The sequence below is a fragment of the Glandiceps talaboti genome, chromosome 7, assembly GCF_964340395.1.
Source record: "Glandiceps talaboti chromosome 7, keGlaTala1.1, whole genome shotgun sequence".
NCBI classification, from domain to species: domain Eukaryota; kingdom Metazoa; phylum Hemichordata; class Enteropneusta; family Spengelidae; genus Glandiceps; species Glandiceps talaboti.
In genome coordinates, this window is record NC_135555.1 from 17101891 (window position 1) to 17123873 (window position 21983).

A 21983-nucleotide genomic window follows, 5' to 3' on the forward strand; every position below is an offset into this window, starting at 1 on the left:
CGTCTGCACGGTACCAAAAGCGTATCAAAAGCCCCCTTTACACTTCACAAAAAGCGACTCAATCAAAGCCTTGACAAATATCCCTGAACTGAAATTCGAGATAGAAAAATAGTCTTGAATATAAGGGAAGTACGAGACGTCTAGTTATGAAATTTCAAAACGCACGCTGACATTAAAATTTCACGAACACAAAAGCAGCAGGAACAGCAGGCCAGACTGGCAGCGGCGGTTCGGAAACGCCACTGACACGAGTTTCAGGTGAAACATTTATGTCAAGAGGACAGCCACTTCGGGTCACATTTTACACATGTTACTTTCAGAAATACAATCAAAGAAAAACACAGAAACTAAGTCCAATGACCAAGTCGTCGAATTTCGACGTCTGCTACGCCGAAAACGGCGCGGAGACAATGAAAACTCCACGACTAATTATCATTATAGAGACGCTCATAATTAACGGCGGGCCACAACACGTCGCAATTAAAAAATACCCATCAAGCTACAACACGAACTACACTAAGAAAACTCACTGTTTAGAAGCTCCGTTCTCCGTGATTCGGGGAACTTTCCGCCGCTTGACGAACCGGAGGTCACATGGAATATAAGAACTGGGAAATCGCCGACTCCAACAACAAATGCTAGGTGAAAAATAAAGAGCTAAAAATAACCAAATGAAAATTCGATATTATTATTTTGCTAATTATTCCAAAATGGCTGGAAGGCATCAATGGGCATGCGTAATAAGCGAAAGACAATTTACATCTCATTAACATAAATTCCCACCCTCAGATAAGTCGTGCGCGCTACGAAATTGTACTATAGGTCAGTAAAAAACTCACTTAAAATACTTTCTTAAACACTCTTTTTCGGCACACACAACTTTTTATGGAAGATTCGCTAACTTTACGCCGGGAAAACCGCGTCAAATCAAATTGCCCACGTGATCGCTTTTCGACCCTATTTGCATAGAGCCTGTCTCGCGCCTGATTTTCCCACCCATTTCCGCCTTATTGAAGTATAGTATAACTAATTCAAGTCCCTTCAAACACTCATAAATACTTGTTTTCTATTGGCCTGCTATCGCTATTTCGATAGTCGACGTGATTTGTACCTATGATTTCGTAAAATCCGCGGGAATCTGTCGCTCAGACGATTTACAAGTCACGTGATTTATTTGACCTGAAAAGTCGCATACCAGTATAGTACGTGAGGAAACCACGCTTACCTATCACTAACCACTGCCTGACTGCGTCGGTATGAACTTGTCGGTATCGCACCCGTCGAGTCAAATCAAACGTTGGCAGCCGAGTAACGTAAAGTTGGAAAAATTTTCTCAGTCGCGCTAATTAGCGAAATGCAAATCACCGCATGTGACAGGTCAAGGGCAGAGGAAGTGACGTAATTATGGCGGGTTGCATGGAATCGCTTGTCTATGTCTGGGCCTCAATTAGCAGATGTAAATGTGATGGTATCACTTGATTAATGTTAAAAATTTACACGTTTGTGTGCTTAAAATTACAAACAATCAAAATTTCGTGTAACGAGAATGTCTGAAGCCACCAAAAATGAAGTCAGATCGCCAACAATGATCGAAGTGGAGAGAAAATTCAGCCTGAAAGGCGACTGTGAGCGGAAACTCCTAGAGGTGGGCGCTGCTTGTTTGCAGCAGAAGTCATTTGAGGACTCGTACTACGATACGGACAGCTATGACTTGACGCTTGCAGATTTCTGGTTACGACAAAGAGAAGGTCAGTGGGAGTTAAAATCACCTCCTGAACACCGTGATGTCGAAAGCAAGTCCGCGCAATACGCCGAAACAAGCGCGGCGGACGAGATCTTGCAGAAGATATCTGCCATTTTGAAAACACGTTCACTCGTTTCTGAATGTGATAGCGAGACGGCAGATCAGATTGCAGTTTTTGTAAAGCAGTGTGGACTGAAACCATTTGCTGTCTTCAGAACAGATCGGAAGACGTATACTTTGGACGGGGGCTTCCACATTGATCTGGACGAAACGGACTTCGGATATCGAGTTGGGGAAATCGAGTTGACCGTGGAACAGGACGGGGATGTTGCTGCGGCTCTTCAAAAAATCGACGCTGTCGCAGAGAAACTAGGTAAGTAGGTAAAAGTCTGAGTATAGAAGCAAACACAACGATACACAGAACGAAACTGTGTTCGAAAAGTCTCCCGAACAGTATGTGTGCTAACTAAAAGGGGGACAAATGCAACAACTGTAATCACCAATGGCGGTTAAACATGGAAGCGCTTACCATCCAATTAAAAACAATCTCTGGAAAGTCATTTCTAAAGAAGTAGGGTCTCCCCAAATAGAGATAGAACCCAACACTATATCAGGATTTGATGAATAACAAACTGATGTCATTTAAATGGTTGTTGGGAACTTCAAGTTCTAATTGCTGCGCTGAGCCCCCCACGATCGCTACCGTATTAACATTTAACAAGTGTTGTTATGTAACACGTTGATTTGTTTACATAGTGCGGTTGTCTGTATGGTCTGGTCATTGACATGTTACCGCTATCGATTGCATTAATATGCAGCGTGCATTGTTTTCGGCTATCAACTTGAGACAATAACGGCGTTAAAAGGATTAGGAAAGTAGATTAAAATATACATATAGCGGAACCCAGTTATAGCGTTGTTTTTCATGTAGATTTCAGCTGTAGCCGGATATGAGGCATGCTGTTTTTGGTCAGCCGACCTGCGATGATCTGTTGACCCGCACTGTCCGAGCAGACTTGGATACGATCCAAACCGCAGCTTAGTTGGCAGTATAAAGATGACTCACTCCATCTGATGTTGGCAGAAGGGCTTATATAACAGAACTATAGCAACGGAGTAATGTTAATTGTTATAGACTGTCCTCGTGTGACATCGTGTTATTCTGATGGCATAGGCTTTAGTGATGTATGGCCCAATAAAGTGAATTGCAGAGATTCACAGGGAAAAAGGATATTGTAGATGAAGCAAAGCTAATCACTTTAATATCTAATTTTGTCTCCATTGGGGTTTCTTGTACTTAGGAGTTATGTGTTTGGAAGATGTGTAATACATATGTGGTATGCAGTATGCAAATAGATGGAATGGATGACCTCACTGCTGGGGTCAACATGCTACTTTTAATACATTCCAGCAATTGTATGTTGTAGCAACTACCCATACTTAGTATCAATTTCAGTGGTTTTCAAGCTTAACCCAAACAAGGTTTTGAGACTGGATATTTAGATTAAAAAGATGGCTTCTGATTCTCTGGGTAAAAAAAAAAAAAAAGGTATGTTTTTTCAGTGAATGGAGAATACGGACTAATGAAAGTGAAAATTGTAGTCGTATGGTTGGACCCATATGCTGTGTAACAACACACATGACACAAAATCACTATAAGCTTGTTAACAATGAGATGCATCTTTTTAATACCATCAAGAGATGCTGTTCTCTGCTTGTGTATTTTATGTGTGTGGTAACAAGCAAAGGAATTATGCAAATGTATGAAATGAATTGAACTGTTGATTGCATCAGCAGAGAGTGTTTATTCAGAAAATCAACTAAAAGGGATTATGTTTCTGACTCTGCATATATGCTGTGTGTCAAGAATAAATTCACCGATTTGGAATAAAATTGTTCATTTCAATTTCTCGGTGATCATGTTGAAAATTCGTTATTTCAATAAAAGAAACTTTTCAAAACAATGAATGAAATGAACATGACAAGAAGACAGGGACAGTGAGTTTACAACTCGTTTTTTATTCTATTTTTTTATTTTAAGAGAAGAAGTAGAATGAAATGTATATTTTAGGGGGCACCCAGCATATTCTGTTTGTTTCACAGTATTTGCTTTTTTAAAAAACAAAAACAAGAACAAAAAAAAAAGAATGGTACAATGGAACTGAATCGTGAATGTGAATGATTTTGTATTAAGGACAATATGATATCTACATTTTGGACATGAACAAAATTTTACATCAGGACAAAATGAAATCCACACTTGGACTAAATGAAATGTACATTTTGAACATAATGAAATGCACACTTTTGGACCACACACATAATTTACAATTTTGGACAAAATAAAATCTGCATTTTGAACAGAATGAAATGTATACTTTTGGACGAAATGAAATCTATATTTTAGACCAAATGAAATGGACATTTATGTCAAAACTAACCCTACAGTTTGCATATATGTTTGTATTTTTATTAGTATTTTGAATCAGGAAATAATTTCTCAGACGTAAAACAAAGACATTTGAAGTGGAACTAAACTATACATAATCACATACAAAGTATCGTAGTTCTGAGCAGATCAAATTAGTATATTTTGCCACAAACAGCCTCATACTCTTGATCAGTCTGTACATTTTGTTGATGACATTTCACAGGACAAAATGAAATAACAGAATTAGTTGCATGGGACGGAAATAGACATGGTTTTTACACTTGTAAGGAGGACCAAGATGAAATCTACATTTCCAAGATACCATAATGTGTGTCCGTTAATTCATTTTTTTTTGTTTATCCTTCAATACATGCCACGTTGTCTAGTACAGATTTGTCTTATCAGAACAACTATTTATCTCCTTGTCTGAGATCTACCCAAGCATTATCTCTCAAACTCTAGTATTGATTACATGTCAAACTTCAGATTTGAAGCCCAGGCACCCCAAGGAGTCTTGCTGTAAATCCCCCTTTCCTGGGTCTCGGAACAGATTCTTATATTTGTGTGTATGACTACTTAACTGACAAAATACTTTCCTAGCATTCCCTCAAGTAGTGTGGTACAATCTCAATGTTTAGTGCCTATTATGAGTCTCTCTATACAAACTCATATCTTTTTACCTATCACTGTCTCTTGACTATTCTGGCTTATTTTGTTGTTGTCTAGCCTCCTGTGTCAAGCTGTCAATATAACGGTCCTCCCTGTGCGTCCCCGTATTTCTCATCGATAAGTTGGGTTTTAGTTTCATTAATGATATATGTTCAAGGGAGAAAATAATATTTTCGACCATTCCTGGCATTGTAACGATTTTGCATTTTTTTTCACTCCTTCTAATTCCTAGCACGTGAATAATTGCCAATTGCTATCAATACAATATTATTTTGATCTTGTCTTTCTGTATTTTCGTTTTTTCTGACTTTACTCTTGTAAGGAATGCATGATTAAACCTACACACACCCTTAGCTTAAAATCTGTATGTGAAATATACATATCACCCTTACATCTGGCACTCAAAATTTTTAATTTAAATTTTCACAAGTTCGACTCCATTATCTTGGCAGTGAAGTGAACTAATTAAATTCCTGTATTGTTATAAGGGCATTGATTTTTTTTTCTTTTCATAATGACATTTTGTTGTTGTATTGTAGACTTTGGCAACATTGAGGCAGCTGTGCCAGTGGGTATTTTGCCTGAAAGTATGCTGATAGTAGGCCAAGAAGAATCAGTTGATTCTTAAAAAAATGTAAGTAAAAAAAAGAATGGTTTCATATCTTTACAGGAGCTCAACACCTTTTTAACAGTCTGGATAAAGGATGCAAATTTGTAAAAAAATGTAAGTTGAAAAAAAGGATAGGCTAACATGAAGTTCAAGTTAAAATTTGTTAGTAGGGGTACAGTAAGCAGAGGTCAATGTTTGAACCTCATGTCTGCATTATTTTCCATGATGTGACAGCTCAAATTTATAAAGGGGGGGGGGGGGTGTCACACATAATTGCATATGGCAAAAGCAATATCACTTGTATACAAGGCATGTTACTTCAGTACTGTTGTAGTACACCCCCTCAGTCACCCTGATTATGCAAATTAGGGATCACTGAAAATCATACCTTCATATTCCAAAAAAAGTTGACTCTATGAATAGAAATTTCGTTCATGACAAAATTTGTATGGTAGATTTTGAGACGTGTGAGAAAAACAAATAAGTTTTCAAATTTTGTTATCGGCCCATCCATTCAAACAATATGACCTTTTGACCCTTTCTTGTACTGTAGTAGTGTAGGAATACTTTTGAGTACATTTTTACATGTACGATTTTTCCATGTTTCGTAGAGGTAAGGAGTTGTAAACTTCAAGAACTGTATGTTCAAGCTCATGTCTAGTCTAAAATTGGTGGAAGGTGCATGGCCAGTGTCTGATTACTGAGTGGTTTGGTGAGTGAAATGCAATAAAAAGTGGTCTAGGAATAGTTGTACTCAAGTCAATCTGTAAATCCATGCTGTCCTTCAGGCTATTGGTAATTTCTACCACCCATCTTATTCTTTAGGCAGGGCTGCAATCTAAGCTTCTATGCTTGGTAGTCAAGTGAACAGATTTTGCTGCAATTTCCTATCAATTTCTATTGGGTCTAACAGACTACTAGGGTACTGCTATATAAAGGTGATTGTCTAGAATCAAGCTACGATGTTTAGCAGTGTTTTTGCTAAGGGCGGTAAGTAGGTAAAATCTACCTGGGTTCCCAAACAAAATTACCATAGACTCTATGGCGAAGTTCTGCCATTTTTACCCCTTTCTCCCTTTCTGTTACCAGGGTTATCCAACCATGGCAAAAACACTGTTATGTTCTGTAGACTACTGCTAATTTGGTAGTCTAGATACAATGTTTAATAGTCTATGTGACCTGGACTACTGCTAATTTGGTAGTCTAGATACAATGTTTAGTAGTCTATGTGGCCTGGACTTCTGCTAATTTGGTAGTCTAGATACAATGTTTAGTAGTCTATGTGCCCTGGACTAGAGCTAATTGGGTAGTCTGGATACACTGTTTTAATAGACTATGTGCCCTGGACTACTGTTAATTTGGTAGTCAAGATACAATGTTTAGTAGTCTATGTGGCCTGTACTACTGCTAAATTTGAGCTCTGCCAATATCAGAGCTTGTATTGAACTTGTATGCACGGTAGCCAGATTTAGCCAAGTGAACTGTTTCAACTAGTTTTCTATTAATTTCTATCTAACAGACTACTACCATATAAAGTTATATAGTCTAGACTAGATCCAATGTATATTAGTCTATGTTCCCTAGCCTACTTCTAAATTTGAGACCTACCAATATCAGAGATTGAATGTATGTTGCCCGATGTCGCCATGTCAACTGTATTATTCTGTACTTCTCTATCATTTCCCATTGGTCTTTTAAACAGACTGCAACCATATAAAGTTGATAGTCTAGATACTATGTGTAGTCAAGGGGGGGGGGGGGTGCTGTGTGCTGTGTGCTCTAGACTATCGCTAATTTTGAGCCCTGGTAGGTCTCAGATTTAAGACTAACAAGGTTTGTTAGTTTTAAAGGGAGAGCTGTGTTTACCATTGAGTGTATTTGTGATAACAGATGAGAAATGTGAAAACATATCTGATTAACTAGTTTGCATACAATTGGCATATCTTTGGACGGTCGCGGTATGCCATATTAGATAGTGAGATAGCTTTATTTTACCATAGAATAATTCACATCATAAATGTATGACTTAGGTCAACAAATTGACATGACTTCACACTAAATGACTGCTTTGGCTTTTCAATTTTTTTTTATAGTTTTTATTGTGTACTGTATTTGTGAGTGGAAAGATAGGTCAGAATGTCATGAGTATGTGCGAATTAGGGTGGGTTGTGGGGGTGATTATGAAGTTTTTTTGTTTTTTTGTGAGGAGCAATATATAAATGGATGAGTGGTTTTGTAAGGCTGGTAAGCCGAGTAAAATCTATTGGTTAAATTATGGAATGTTACCAGATCGCTCTCCTCTGTTACTAGGGTTACCAAAACTTGCCAAAACACTGTAGAATGTTGAGAACGAGTGATATGGTAACTAACAGAATTTCATTTCTTGTTTCCTGTATGTGTAAAAATAACTACCTCTGGAAGAGTATGTGGAGTCATTCAGCTATCTGTCTGTGTCTGTCTGTCTGTCAGTCAGTCTGTCTGTCTGTCAGTCTGTCTGCCTGTCTGTCTCTGTCCCCTTGTCTGTCTGTCTGTCTGTCTGTCTGTCTGTCTGTCTGTCTGTCTGTCTGTCTGTCTGTCTCTGTTTCTATCTCTCTCTCTCTCTCTCTCTCTCAATCTCTCTCTCTCTCCCCTCTTTCCTCTACCTTTTTCTAGTACTCCTCTATCAAATACAACTTGTTCATCTTTCGTTTGCATAAATAATGTAACAGGTTGCCTGAAACAATACTAATTCTTTTATTGTTCCACTGTTTATTATGTGAGTGACATCCTGTTTGTTATATGTTGTATTTTCCTTTGTGGTGTAAATTTCAGTCAGCATTTGTTATGATAACAGCCATATCTCTGTCTTTTTAAGCTTCCAGTCAGACTAAGAATCATGGCTGTACTAGCAGTGAAATAAATCCATTGTTTGAAACCACTAGATGGTTTTATTGCTCATTTTCATTCCAGCTTAAATATTATTGTATTGTATATTAAAAAGAAAACAGAATGTAAAATGTCCTTTGTTTAAAAAAAAAATGTGATCATGGAGCTTCTGTCAAAATATGAGGACACCCCTAGCCCTAACACTTGTAGGTTACTAACATCTTCAAGTTCATTTGCAAGTTGTGGTCACATCTGTACTATATTTCAATCTCCCCCCACCATCATCCATATGTCAGATCTGAACCCATACATGTTGTGTTTTCTTGTACTTTTTGCCAAATAATAAATTATATACATGTAACATGAAAGAATCTCCCTATCTGAAATTTTGAAAAGTAGTTAGAGCGTAGTTTGCAGGTGTACTTTATGTAGTTCAATTAGGATTTTACAGGGTTGCTCTTCCAAAATCATATCACATACATGATACATTTATTCAAATTTCACCCTCCCTCAGTTGTGAAAAGCATAATTCATACCCGGGGTAGCAGTACTTGGCTCTTCTGTAAATATAGCATTGGTTGCTCATGTTCCTGTACTTTGTATAGTATTTCCCCTCAGTGGTGGAACCTTGTGTATATCCCATACGCTCGCCACAAATGTAATTCTCGATACCTGAGATAGAATGTTACTGCCTAGGTGCATCGTAAAAATAACAGACATTCGATTTCTTAGTAATGAAATTTTCAACTCACAGAGTCAAAATATTTCTTGGAAGCAAATCCCAATTTTTTGCAGACGTCTTGTCAGCATCGTCAAGGGTGTACTACAGTGGGCATGTCCCGCATTCGATTTCTTGGTCAACACCACAACTTCCGCTCCACGTGCTTCACATGCATTACTATAGGCGAGTGTGAAAATAATTTGACCTTCTTGTTCTATTTTGACTCTCTAGCATGAGGTGAAATGCTATTGCAGGTACCGAGAATTGTAGTTTGGAAAAAAACAAAAACGAAAGCTAACTAAAACCTTCTTGAGGTTGTACCTGTAAGTTGAATTTGTAAACAATCTCAGTACCGAGTATGAAGTTGAAGGAAACTTGGGAACATTTTCAGCATATGTTCATAGCCACAAGGTTATAATCGGTCACTTACCAACAAGAAAATCTGTGTTTTCTGAAGATCTGACCTTTTGAATGAATTTTGAAAGTATGGAAAGCGTACAGGTCTAGGTAGTGGTTTTGTTGAAGTTAGAAGATAAAATCTAGGGGAGTTCCCCCACGTATTTACTGGGGTTTCCACCAATATTAAGATACAGGGTATGTAAATATATGTAAATTTTGCCAGGTTTTTTTTTTTTTTTTTTTTTTTTTTTTTTTTGATACTAGGGTTCCATACGGTTGTAAAAACCTTGAAATCTGTAGATTTTTAGAATGAGTTTGACGTGAACATATTGGTTATAACTCTTTATCGATAAGCGAATACAAAAAAATAGCTATAATATCCTACTGGGTTTCGAATCAAATGATTTTCATCAGTAACATAAAATATTGGTGAGAGATGCAGTTATACATCGTATTTGTTACCCACTTCACATATATATATTATTCCATACGTGTTTTATGATGCAAACTGTATATTATGTATGAAGAAAATGAATTTCATTAAAATCCTGTCCTCAGTACTTGAATTTTCAGTTTTTTTTCCCCAATTGGGTTCATTTTCGCCTAGAATCGGTAATACAATATGCTCCTCTGCCATCATTTATTTAGGATTGACATCAGCTAACTTTTTAATCTGTTGGACTCAAGTCATACAGTGACTTGATTATAATAAATACTGTCATGCCATCGAGACTATACTACAATTAATAATATAAGATGCAGCACAACAAAAAACAGAAACAAAAATGTTTGACCTTCAAGTGGAGATGAAACAAGTCAAAGTCCAGTGCCTGTATAACTCCTTCAGTATAAAAGTATATCGGTTAGAACCAACAACATCTGTTACATTGAGTGATCTACCCGACCACATGTTTCCATCTTAATTAAAGTCACTTCTTTGTTCCAGTTAATTCTCCAAATGCGCTTTAATTTTCATTCGCGATTGTTTGATGTTTCTGCTATTGTACGAGTGATGGGAAACAACCACTCTTTGAAATTCGGGTCATACAGATGTTGCAGTATTATCCCCATGTCCTCTAAATATTGTAATCTCTCTTTGGGTAACTTGTTTATCTGCTAGCATTTGATCCCATCAAGGTGTCAAGGCTGTTGACATTTCATTAACAAACAAAGCTGGTGACAAGCTAATTCTGGTTCTTCAGGTCTGTTGGGTTCTATTTCTTTTCTTTCTTTCTTTTTTTTTTTGAGGGGGAGGGGGCAGAGACCCCTTTTTAACCTATTGCTGTAGTGTTTAGTAGTTTGAGTGAATCATAATCAGATTTATGAAAATAATTTTGGGGGGAAAATAGGTCAACTTATTCAAATTCAGTAAAAGCGTATACATTTTCAAAAATAATCCTTTTTTAACCAACTGTTGTAGAATCTAGTGGTTTGAGCCTTTTATAACCACATTTATCAAAATATTTTGAGGGGAATTAGGTCAAATTATTCAAATTCAGAATTTTTACAAATTTTGGTGGAAAAGGAATTTAAATAGTAATATAAAAAAAAAGCAGTTGCTGTTAGATTTAATGGTTTGAGCCATAAAGATTTCTGAAATTCAAAGTGAAAGTTACTTTTTGGAGGGAAATAATTCAAATTATGGAATCCACAGAGAAAACCAACAATGTTCTTAAATTACATTACACATTTTGATCAGAAAAAATTGAGTTTTTCAAAAATGTTTGGTATGAGATAGTGATTTGACTATTCGTAACCATGTTTAATAATGAACAATCAATTTCAGAAAAAATTAATTTTTTGTGAGAAAGTTCAAATTATGAAATCTAGCAGCAGTGTTTTGAAACAATACTGACAAGTTTTAGTGAAAATTTCTGCTTTTAACCATTTATTATTCAATTGTAGATTTATGATTCCAATATTGAAAAATATTTCAAATTATGAAGTCTATCTACCCACGGAGAGTCATTAGTGTTCTGAAGTTCCATTCACAAATTTTGGTTTAAAAACGAAAACACTTTGAACTAGTTGCTGTAGTAACTAGTATTTATTGGATGTGTGATTTATAACCAGGTTTATGGAAAAAAAATGTCAGACTCATTCTTTTTTTAAAAGATAATTCAAATATGGAAACAGCTCGCAGACAAGCAATCATACACTGAAATGACTTTATATATTTAATTCGAAAGGATTAGAAAGAAAATGCTGTTTTTGAACCATTTTTTAGTGGTTTGACCCATTCAGAACCAGATGTTACAAAAAATATAACCTTCACTTTCTTTATACAAAATTGTAAATTTGTGTATAATTTTGATGTTATATTGTTAAAAAGGGTCTCTGTAATGATTCCAGGCTAAAATAAGGTGGAATTATAAAGAAAAACGTGCAGGAAACCATGAACTTGTTGAACAAGTTGTTGGGAAAAAAACTGTCCCTGAAGAGGTCATGCAATGGTGTTTTGGATAACCGTAATTTGGGATACTAGAATTGTGAAGTGATTTGAGAACCTGTTAAACTGCGAAACAATAGTGAGAGAAACTCATAAACCCCCAACCGACCACCAATATGTCCCCGAACAATCAAATTGAATATGCATGATGCAGTACACAAGCTGTGAACTACAAAAATCCTTTCATAAACGTCTCTGCTTCCCCGTTGTTAACTCAATTGAAGAAGAGCTTTTTTTTTACAACTAATATTTTTCCATTGAAATGCAGTATGTTAAATTTGCAATACTGTCTATGAGATGTTCCTGTATGTATGGAGTAGTTAATTTGAAATCTTGTATTAAAAATGTTATTGTATAATGCGATACTTTACATGTGTGTGTTTTCTGTGAATAATGCCGAATGTCTATGTACAATTGTTTAATTCCGAAACAGTAATAACAAAATCCAGAAATTGTCAATCTCGTTTTAAAAGTATTATCACATGATGTGATAATTGACATGTTTGTGTGTTTGTGTGTGTGTGAATACTATCAAGTTTCTACATGCTAATTTTAAGAATCACGATATCCGGAAATGGTGAAGTTTTTATAAAATCATACAATTGCAAATTAAAGAAATATTTCATCGGGTCATAAACAATTGAACGACCTTGGCTTCTAAGTATGATTAAGGTTGATCAATATGATCTTGAAAATAAACGCTTCATCCGTTCCAGTTATAAAATACAAGAAAGCGTCGTCGCATAAAAAAAAGAGGACATTGACACCATAAAACTAAGTTGTGAAAAGGCCCCAGACTACCTGTATAGTAGCCAACTTTTACAAGAATGATATTTTTATGGCAGCTTCCAAGGTCGACTCAAATTAACTTTATACCCTCCAGAGCAATGAAAAACAGATCCGGTAGAATTCCATAACGATGATTCCCAAGCCCTGTGATGCCATTCTCTTGACTTCTAATGGTAAACTAGGGCAAAGAGGACATAAAATACACACACCGCTTGTGGGAATTGGGATATGCTGATAGGCAATCACTGCTCTCCAAATTCCATAAAAACATGAGGGATAATGATTTGCCTTTCTTGAGTTTCATAAAATGTGACACTTGATGTATGGTGTTTTCGTTGAGCTGATCAGGAATGTCAGTACTTTTGATGAAGTTTTGGAACCATAGTAACAGAGAGATGGATGTTTTGTTAAAACTAACACCTTTTTGATGAGGGGAAGGAGGGAAAGGGGTGGGGGTGGGGAGATGAAGAAGATAAAGAAGATAAAGCTTTGGAGCGTTACTAACAGATTGTGATAGTTGGTAAAAAGTAACACTTTCTTGATATGGGCATGGGGGGGGGGAGGGGGATATAAAAAAAGTAAAGTTGTGAGGCTTAGTTACAGAGATGGATTTGGTAGAACTAATACTTTATGATGGGGAGGGAGGGGGGAATAAAAAAGGGTATAAATATAAAATAGATAAAGTTTTTGAGGCTTAGCAACAGAGAGAGTTATATTTGGTAAAACAAACATCTTTTGTGGTGGTTGTGTATGTGTGTTTGTGGGGGGGGGGGGGGGGTCATACACCGATGAGAAATATGTGGATTTACATATTTTTTTTGTAACGAAAATACTCATTTTTTACAGCAATTAGGAAGCAATATGTGGAGGCCCAAAAACGCCTTTCGATTTCGTTGATAAATTGCTGGGTATAGTTAAACACAATTACTATCAATGGGATACGATAAGAGTAGTTTGTACTACGGAAAAGAATGGATGGTTACTGCAGATTTAGAACAATTTGCAATGCTCAAGACATCGTTCAGAACACACTCAACGCTTTTATCTCAAGCATATATTTCCAAGAAAACTGTACAGTAATTTTCTCGGTAGGGTTACTCTGCAGCGACAGTCGATAGCATTTCACATGAAGCATATGTTTTGATAGGTGTCTGTTCAAGTCGTTGTGAACTACACACAAATGTGGACAGACGGCGTGTTCATACTTCTGACAACAAATACTATCTGTAGTAAAAATGCCAAATAAAATATTTTCAGTTGGCTATGATGGAAGCTGCTTCTGTTTACGCATACTTGAGGAGGCCTGCTGCCATCTTTTCTGTATCTTGAGCTGACAGCGATGGTGTCCAACACAGAATTTGTCTTACTTTCATGATTTGAATATCAGAAATTAGGTGCCAATTTTTACACCCTCTGTAATATTCTCATCAATATTTTCATTAAATGATTGAAAATTGCATTTTGTTTTCCCCCAAAAATTGAACTTGATAATGAAAAGAATGGATAAAGAGTAAACACCACTTGTTTACAACCTGCTTTTGTTTTGTTTTGTTTTGTTTTATTTTATCGTATTTTATTTTATTTTATTAAGCAACTAAGAGAAAGCATAACAGATTGAGACCAAAGTTGAAATGTTTGCATTTGAATATCTCTGAAATATTGAGGTCGAGAAATGCATTTGTAAACAAAATTAAAATTTCTAATTTTGTTTTGCATTCTTGTTTTCATTTGTTTTATTAATTAACAATTGTTGAGAAAATTTACTCTCTTTAAGTTCAGAGAGAGAAATTATCTGTGAGAATTTGAAGAAAGTGAACAGGATTTTGAGATCTGTTAGAAAACCTGTGCCATATTTATTCTTTCTTTTTCTTTAAGGTTTCTGAGTTTTGATATTTACTGTGTCAATGTAAGACAAAATGTACAGATAAATAAAATCAGAACTTAACTCTCAAAATCTTGTGTTGGAATTTGGCAGAGAGTAATGTTGTAGAGATGAGAAAGTCAACTTTCAGGTCAACAGACAATAATTGTGAAGATCTGATGGTAATCTTGACAGAGGCACTACTAACTTTTTGACCCTGACCTTTTTTTGTGTGTGTGTTGGTTTAAAAAAAATTACCCTGAGTTCATGTTCAACGTAGAACACATAAACAAAGATCTTAGTTCGTGTTTGTCCCTGAAAGTTGTTTGATGTTGAACAGAAGACAGTCAACTGATCCCTGCTTTGTAAACCGAACTACCCTTCCTAATTAAATATGGCGGCATTTTTATGTCATCTGCTGAAGTAATTACATAGAGACGTAGTGCACTCATAATTTAAAGGCAAAATCACATAAAATCAACTCTGAATGAAGTGCTCTGATTCAGATGAAACATTCGACTATAAAATCTCAATTTTTAATAAGACGTCGTAGTGACACACAAAAGTGTTAGAAATCAAGAGTTTTTAGGAAAATAATGTGGCAGAATGTTGGATATTTTTTATCACACGAAGGCAATCTCTTGTATGATTGACCTATTTTCATCTTTAATATTGATCATTAGCTCGGAGAGTAGAAATTGTCTGCTAGCAGTCGCCGTTGTGGAAAAATCCAATATTATATTGTGTATTCGGTGTAAATGTACCAGCCTTTTTATCCTTCCTTAAGTTTATTAGTGGTTATTGGCAACATATTAATCATAAGAAATATAAACGTTTCGTCACTCAACCTAAATTTTGCATATTTTTTGAGAGTATAGAAAAAGTGCAGATCTGTAGGAGAATTTCAAAAATATGCAACTTATGCAAATTTGTGAGGAGTTTTTCCTCAATAGAAGTGTGCACAAGGAGAAGAAGAGCGCATACGACATGATCTGAAATTGAATACAGTAATGTGTCGGTGTTTGATTTTTCACTTGTCCTCGGGGTTTTTGTGGTTGAACTTTGGGCGGTAATTCATCATTGTCGTCTGCCACTATATATTTCTTGGTTTGGAAGTTTACATATGATGTTGATGCTCGGAATATGTCAAAATAAATCTAAAGATTTGAGAAAATCTTGATTTTTTTGTTTTTGTATCAGGTATTTGATGTTTGTCAGTTAAATGTTGAGCAATTATTGAAAATGTGTTCTGAAAAAGATACAGGAATGATAGGAGTTGTGCCATATGCCAAGGCAATGGCCGTGAACTTCAAGTGATAGGTTCATGTCACACATGTATATACATATATATAAATGTATATACATATGACACAACATGAACAAGAAAATGTTAAAGAGAAAGGTTATAAATTCTTGATGTTTTCTTTGTGAATTTTTAGAGATGAGCATTTTACTCGAGGGAAATCAATTTTTTATTCCAAAAGTTGCGAACAATATGTCACAGCTAGCAGAATATGATAGTTAGGTATTTAAAAATTGAGTTGTCTGTGATGTAAAATTTATTTGAAGGGGACAACAAAATAAAAGCTTTGGTTTAATCGAAGGGATTATCATCTAGGGACGTGTATTGTACGGTGCCAGTCAGATGGATGAGCGAGGAGCCACTGAAGTTCAAAAGCCCACTATAAATTAACAGTGCTTTTTCGTCTTCATTTCACCTTTTTTTTTTTAAAGATCTATATGTATTGGTTGTCTCTAGTTGATTCTAGTCAAAAGCAAATACCATTTCCCGGGTTATGAAGTTTTCTGAAGCAATTCTCGGCAATAAGTGTGAGTGGGGGAAGACAGATTAGATTCATGTTATAATAGTGTGTTGCTATGTCAATTTCTGGCGTAATTTTAAACATCACGTCCATACAGCGCGGTAATTGGTGGAGCTTCGCAAACAGCATAAAACGTAGCTCTGCTCTTAATTGATGTGCTGTTTGAAAGCTGTGATTTGTTTACATAGAAAAATGTGTTCTCAAGTCGCCTAGTCTTTTGATATGTCATGTAATAATACTTCCCCTAGCTTCAATCAATTTGTTGCCGTTTCTCTTAAGTTCATGACTGAGGAAATTAAGCAGGGAGTGAGTCGCGAGAATAAAAGAGGGTATTCGTAGCACTTCAATATGTCATTTTTATACATTCAACAGTGATGGTTGAAGTAGACGGTATATGTCTATTGACATAGAAAGTTTGAGACAGACGACATTCAAGCAACTATACAAAAAAAACAAACCCCATAACAGAGTAAAATGAATAAACCACTATTTGCAGAGAAATGGTTACTTGAATTGCGATAACACAAAACCCATATTCATTTAGAACGAGACACGACACAATAAGCCCCTTTCAATAATCGATGTAGAAATTGTGTACACAATAATGGGAGTGTCAAATATAAGGGGTAAAGCTCCAGAGAACATGAATAGAAGCTGCTTCATCTCTGTAATGTCTTCTTATTGATGGGACAAAAATCAGGTTGTGGTCGACACCCTTGTGTGCCCTCTTCTCCAAAAAAAAAGAAGACAAAAGACAAAAATGTCATGGGAAATTTTTACGCCTGCTCTCATTACCCTAAGTATATGATAATACTGTGTTACATATTGATTATGCCGATAGATTTGACCTCTCGAAAGATGTATTCAAAAGCTTTATTATTTCAAATTATATATGACCCCTCGTACATGCATATTTGAGAAGAAAAAAAAAATGGTGTGCTGAAACAAATTTCTGTTAAGAAAAATGATAGCGGTTGAAGTTTTTGAGAAGAAATGATTTTTTTTTTATTGAGAAAGGAGATGAGCAATGATAGAGATAGTGATTGAGATTCAGTGTTTGTCTATTTTTGTTACATCTGTCATGTTATAGCAACGTTAAACGGTATTTGTGTGATATTCAAATGTCATTGTGATTAATTGTGATGCATCGACAAGACTGTGCTCGTATTAACCCTTTATATTAATCATCAATGGTAAATTTAAATATATTTCAACCTTTCGCAATATGTGGTTCGTGTGTTAATCTCGGTCGTTTTCATATTTGTATGTGAAATTAGTGACATTTTATCCATATTTCCCCAAACAAGCAATTTTTTGACACCTAAGTTATTTCGTAATATATGTAGTTCATGTGTTAATCTCTCGATGTCAGATATTTTTTACTGGAATTAATAAAAATCTGAACTCAATTTTTCTAAAAATTTATAATTTTATAATGTAATTGTGAATTATCAAGTTGAAATGCAAAAAAAAAAAAAAATTGTGTAAATTTCTTAATTTTTGTGTTGAATATTTGAAGTTGTAATTTCTGTATGAAAATATTGATCTTTAATATGTACTTTTACAACAATGTGTTGAAATTATCAAATTAAATGTCTGTGTTCAAAGAATAGAAAAAATACAAAACATGAATGTGACTGAAAAGGTATTTAAATGTAGTTCTGTTTTGGATCAATGGGGGGGGGGGGGGGGGAGACAGGGTGCTATGTCTTGTAGATTTTTTTCATGTTTCATGTTCCAATTTTTAAAGACACTGAATCGAGCTCAAATTTCAAGATAATTTGAAGTCAGAATTTTTTAGAATTCAATTTGAAGTTGTTTGTTTCATGTTAAATGTTTTGAATATCTCAAGATATTTTCAAGTATTGACGAATCTTGTCTTTCTGTTTCAGGTTTTACCAGCGTTACCCGTGTACCAGGGAAAATGGATGCCTATCTTCAGAAACACAACGTAGCTCATTACGAGAAGTTAGTTCAAGCGCTGGTGTTGTATGAAAAATGAACGCTATTGCTCCACGTGGGAACTGTCTGTTTTAAAAGAGAGACTGCTGTAACTTATGCTTCGTTCTATGCTTCGTGTCAACACCATGCAAAAACACTCACGTCATTGCTAGTGAAAAGTTACCCACTCTCAAATGGAATTTGACTCATTGATGAAGGTATTAGGGTCGGGAACAGTGTCCCAATACTCCGATATATGTTCTTATTGTAGCCCTACAGTCGTGTGAACGTAACGATTAAGTCGCCAAGTACATCTGGATGCAGCGTTGTTAAAAAGGGTGCCATCAATTGATTTTGTAGTATTGACTGCTTCTAATAGTGACCGTCTAGGGAATTATAAGAGTTAAAAGACGTGGTTTTTATCACTTGGCAATGATTTTGGTGTTACGGATTCGTGTTTTCCAATTGTGTTATTTTCAACTCATTTTTTTATACTTCCTAAAAAGCTATACCTATGCAAACAACTCAACTAATATTTCAAACCATTCTAGTTAAAATTTCATATTTTTTGTATTATTTAAAATATTTATTTTATATTACATATATTGATTGTAAAGTGTGTTTTTTTTTATTTACATGCAAGAATTTTCGGGATTAGTGTAGTTATTATATTTTTGATGAAATGTGTGATTTGCTGCTTTCATTTCTGAAAAGCTGGGCAAGTGTCCAGGGACTCTGATAGCATTACTTTAAACAAAAACTCCTTCATCAGTCCGACCCCCTTGAGATGGGTTTTAAGATGGCTGCAGATTAGGCTCTGATAAAATGCTTCTCTGCTTCTACATAGCATCTCTTATCTTGTCAACTTTGATAAAGCTACGCTTGTCTGCAATATGGAAATGAAAATAATACAAGCTTTTTGAAAGCAAAAGGTGAGTTTGGCAAATTTGCACCAAACCGCGTCAAACACACGAAACCAGTTATTGTTTGGAGACGGCCTCACTAAACGGATTCTGATTGGTTGTAGTTAAGCCTAGCAAAGTCAGACCAATATCTTTTTCTTTTCTTTTTTTTTTAAATGAGACAGTCAAACAATGATTTGTGAGATATTTTTAAAAACAGATTTTCATACATAGAATTAGATTTAATTAAGACAGCTTGGCTGATTAGTGATATGATAGCTTATCAAAAAAGCAAGGTCCAAAAATATAAGCTGGTCATGATGAAACATAACCTTGCCAAATAATTACAAGAACACATTTATTATTGAAGTTAAAGATCATTGATATGACCAAAAAACAAAGAAGAAAATTTTTTTTGCCATAAACAATCTTGCCAGATATATGTTAGAAGGTATTTTGGATCGACATCTCCAAAACACAAGAAAAATATGGATTTTTCAGAAATTATGTTTTGGAAGACTTGTATAACTCTAGTCAAGATAAGCTAAATGGAAGTTGTTGACCAAAAACAAGAACTTTATACAATTGTACGGAAAAATCCAAAATAGTCGGATAATAAGGGAAAATATTTGCTTGGTAATTTTTCTTTGAAAATTACATCTAAGTACAATGCAACAAATTTTGTGATATGTCATTTTTTTTAGAGCTTTTTACTTTAATAAGAATAATCATGGGTTGACCGGATATGGTAAGGTGTTGTGTATATGATGCTTTGATACATGTAACCATTATCCAAAAGCAATATGAAAAAAATATGATATTGGATATTAAACATGTCAATCTTATTAAAATCAAATGAATATTGTGAGAATTTCTTTATAGCGGAAGAAAAAAAAATACAATAATTGTACTTACGGTTGTCAGCTGGTCGGTTTCATACGTGATTGCGATAATTTTAAAGATTGTTCCTTGCGTCTGCTTTCCTTTATTTGTGCTGGCGGGTCTCGGAATGAGCTGTTTTATTTTAAGACTGTCCATATTATCTTTTGACTATCACCAGTTTTTTAACACCGAATACAATAACAATATAAGTATTGTCTTAAAGTAGCATGTGGTCATGTGTTGTCACGATGAGCAAGGTTGCATTTTGTGTTATCCCTTGTCAATAAGAGTGTTTGAGGTGTAGCTATGACAAGGTTATAATTACTTGGATTGTGTTATTCAGATAAAATAGGGAAAAAGTGCCTGTGTTTTTTCTCTAATTAGTGGCTCATTCCCCCCCCCCCCCTTTTTTTAACACCGCCAGTGTTGCATCGATCGACTAATTGTTGCAAAATTCCCTTCCGTTGAAAAGAAGTGCAACACTACCTAATTGTGTAGCGGTGTGACTAGATACAGTGAAGTGTCGTTTTAAACAGATGTTCGACACATAATTGCATAATGTGTGGTGGATTGAAATTTTTCAATTGGATTTAGAACAGCGGGGAGAGTAATACAGAAGACAAAAGCTGTTAAAATCTTGAGTGAGAAGTGTCAAAAAAAATGAAAGAATAAAAACAAGAAAGAAGGACGGCTTTGTTGATGAAATTGTCGATGAAAATATCAGGTGGTGCAAAATTTTTTTTCTCACAAATTAACTATTTAAGTATATGTTATCTTACTAATTGCTTGTTGTGTGTCTTCAATCTTTTGTGGAAGTTGTCGTGAAGGAGCGTTCTTTGATATTTTGAGGTGTGAGTGTGTTCTGTCCGGTTTATGCATCGTTGGTTGATCGTTAGACCAAGTATCTAGGGATTTGGTGTAATTGGACTTAGATTGGATGAAAACAAGCTTTAGTATCGTTATGATGTCCAATCACTTACCAATAAACCCTGCAAGTACCCTCAGCAAATTGTTATATCTGTCGAGGCGTTTTGGTCAGCTGATTTTCACCCCCTGGCAAAACTAACTATCCACAGGTTGTTAGATTTTTGTGGTTTTTTCGTAATGGATATTCCACTTTTTGTTTTGTTGTGTTTTCTTCGAATCTCTAGCTTCTTTGAAAAAATTGCCTGTAGGTGCGAAAAAAAAGTCAAGCCATTTTATAAAGAGTGTACTTTGTTTTGGCAAACCAAGTCAAGTTGTTTTCGTACTTGCAGATAGATACTTTTGTTACAATCCAAACTTATTATATGGTCACATTCATAATCTTCTGATTTTATTTTATTCTACAGTTTTATAATTAGCTGTACTTTTTCACAGGAAAACGTGGATGTTTTGGTCAGGAACTGAACTGTGGAAATTTTTGAACATTCAGCTCACACACACACACCTCTGATTTTTGATATTTTTGTCAGAAGAAGTCAGGACTAAAATTAAACGCCCACTAAAATTAAACGCCCACAACAATGATATGAAGTCAGGTATATGGCAGCATACTTTTTTTCCATATGTGAACGTTTTAATAAGTACTCTCATCAGAGTCTTTGCACATCATTTTTGAAAACTACTTATAAATTTCAAACCACGTACATTGGAAGTGATATTTTTAAAATGATTGGCCAAGAAATGCTGAGAATTCCAATATTAGACAATTTATATTAAAACTTTGTCATGCGAGAAGTCAAACGGGAGTCTTTTTGTGAGCCATAATATAGATTACAGAAAATGAAATGATTTTACAAAAAAAAAGTCTGAAAACAACTTTGAAACTCAACTTTTTGTTGTGTTAGAGTAGAGAGGTGGGAGTTAGAATGGGTTCCGTTAAGTTTTGTAAACTTAAAACTGCAAAATGAGGAGG

General features: G+C 35.2%; 1 protein-coding gene across 1 annotated transcript; it reads left to right on the forward strand.

Annotated features, from left to right (window-relative positions):
• Positions 1-1032: 1032 nt before the first annotated feature.
• Positions 1033-20084, forward strand: LOC144437518 (thiamine-triphosphatase-like). The gene is made up of 2 exons (XM_078126460.1): positions 1033-2117; positions 18254-20084. Exons 1-2 carry the CDS (start codon positions 1547-1549, stop codon positions 18361-18363), a joined length of 681 nt encoding a protein of 226 aa, XP_077982586.1. The 5' UTR covers positions 1033-1546; the 3' UTR covers positions 18364-20084.
• The last annotated feature ends 1899 nt before the right edge of the window (positions 20085-21983 follow it).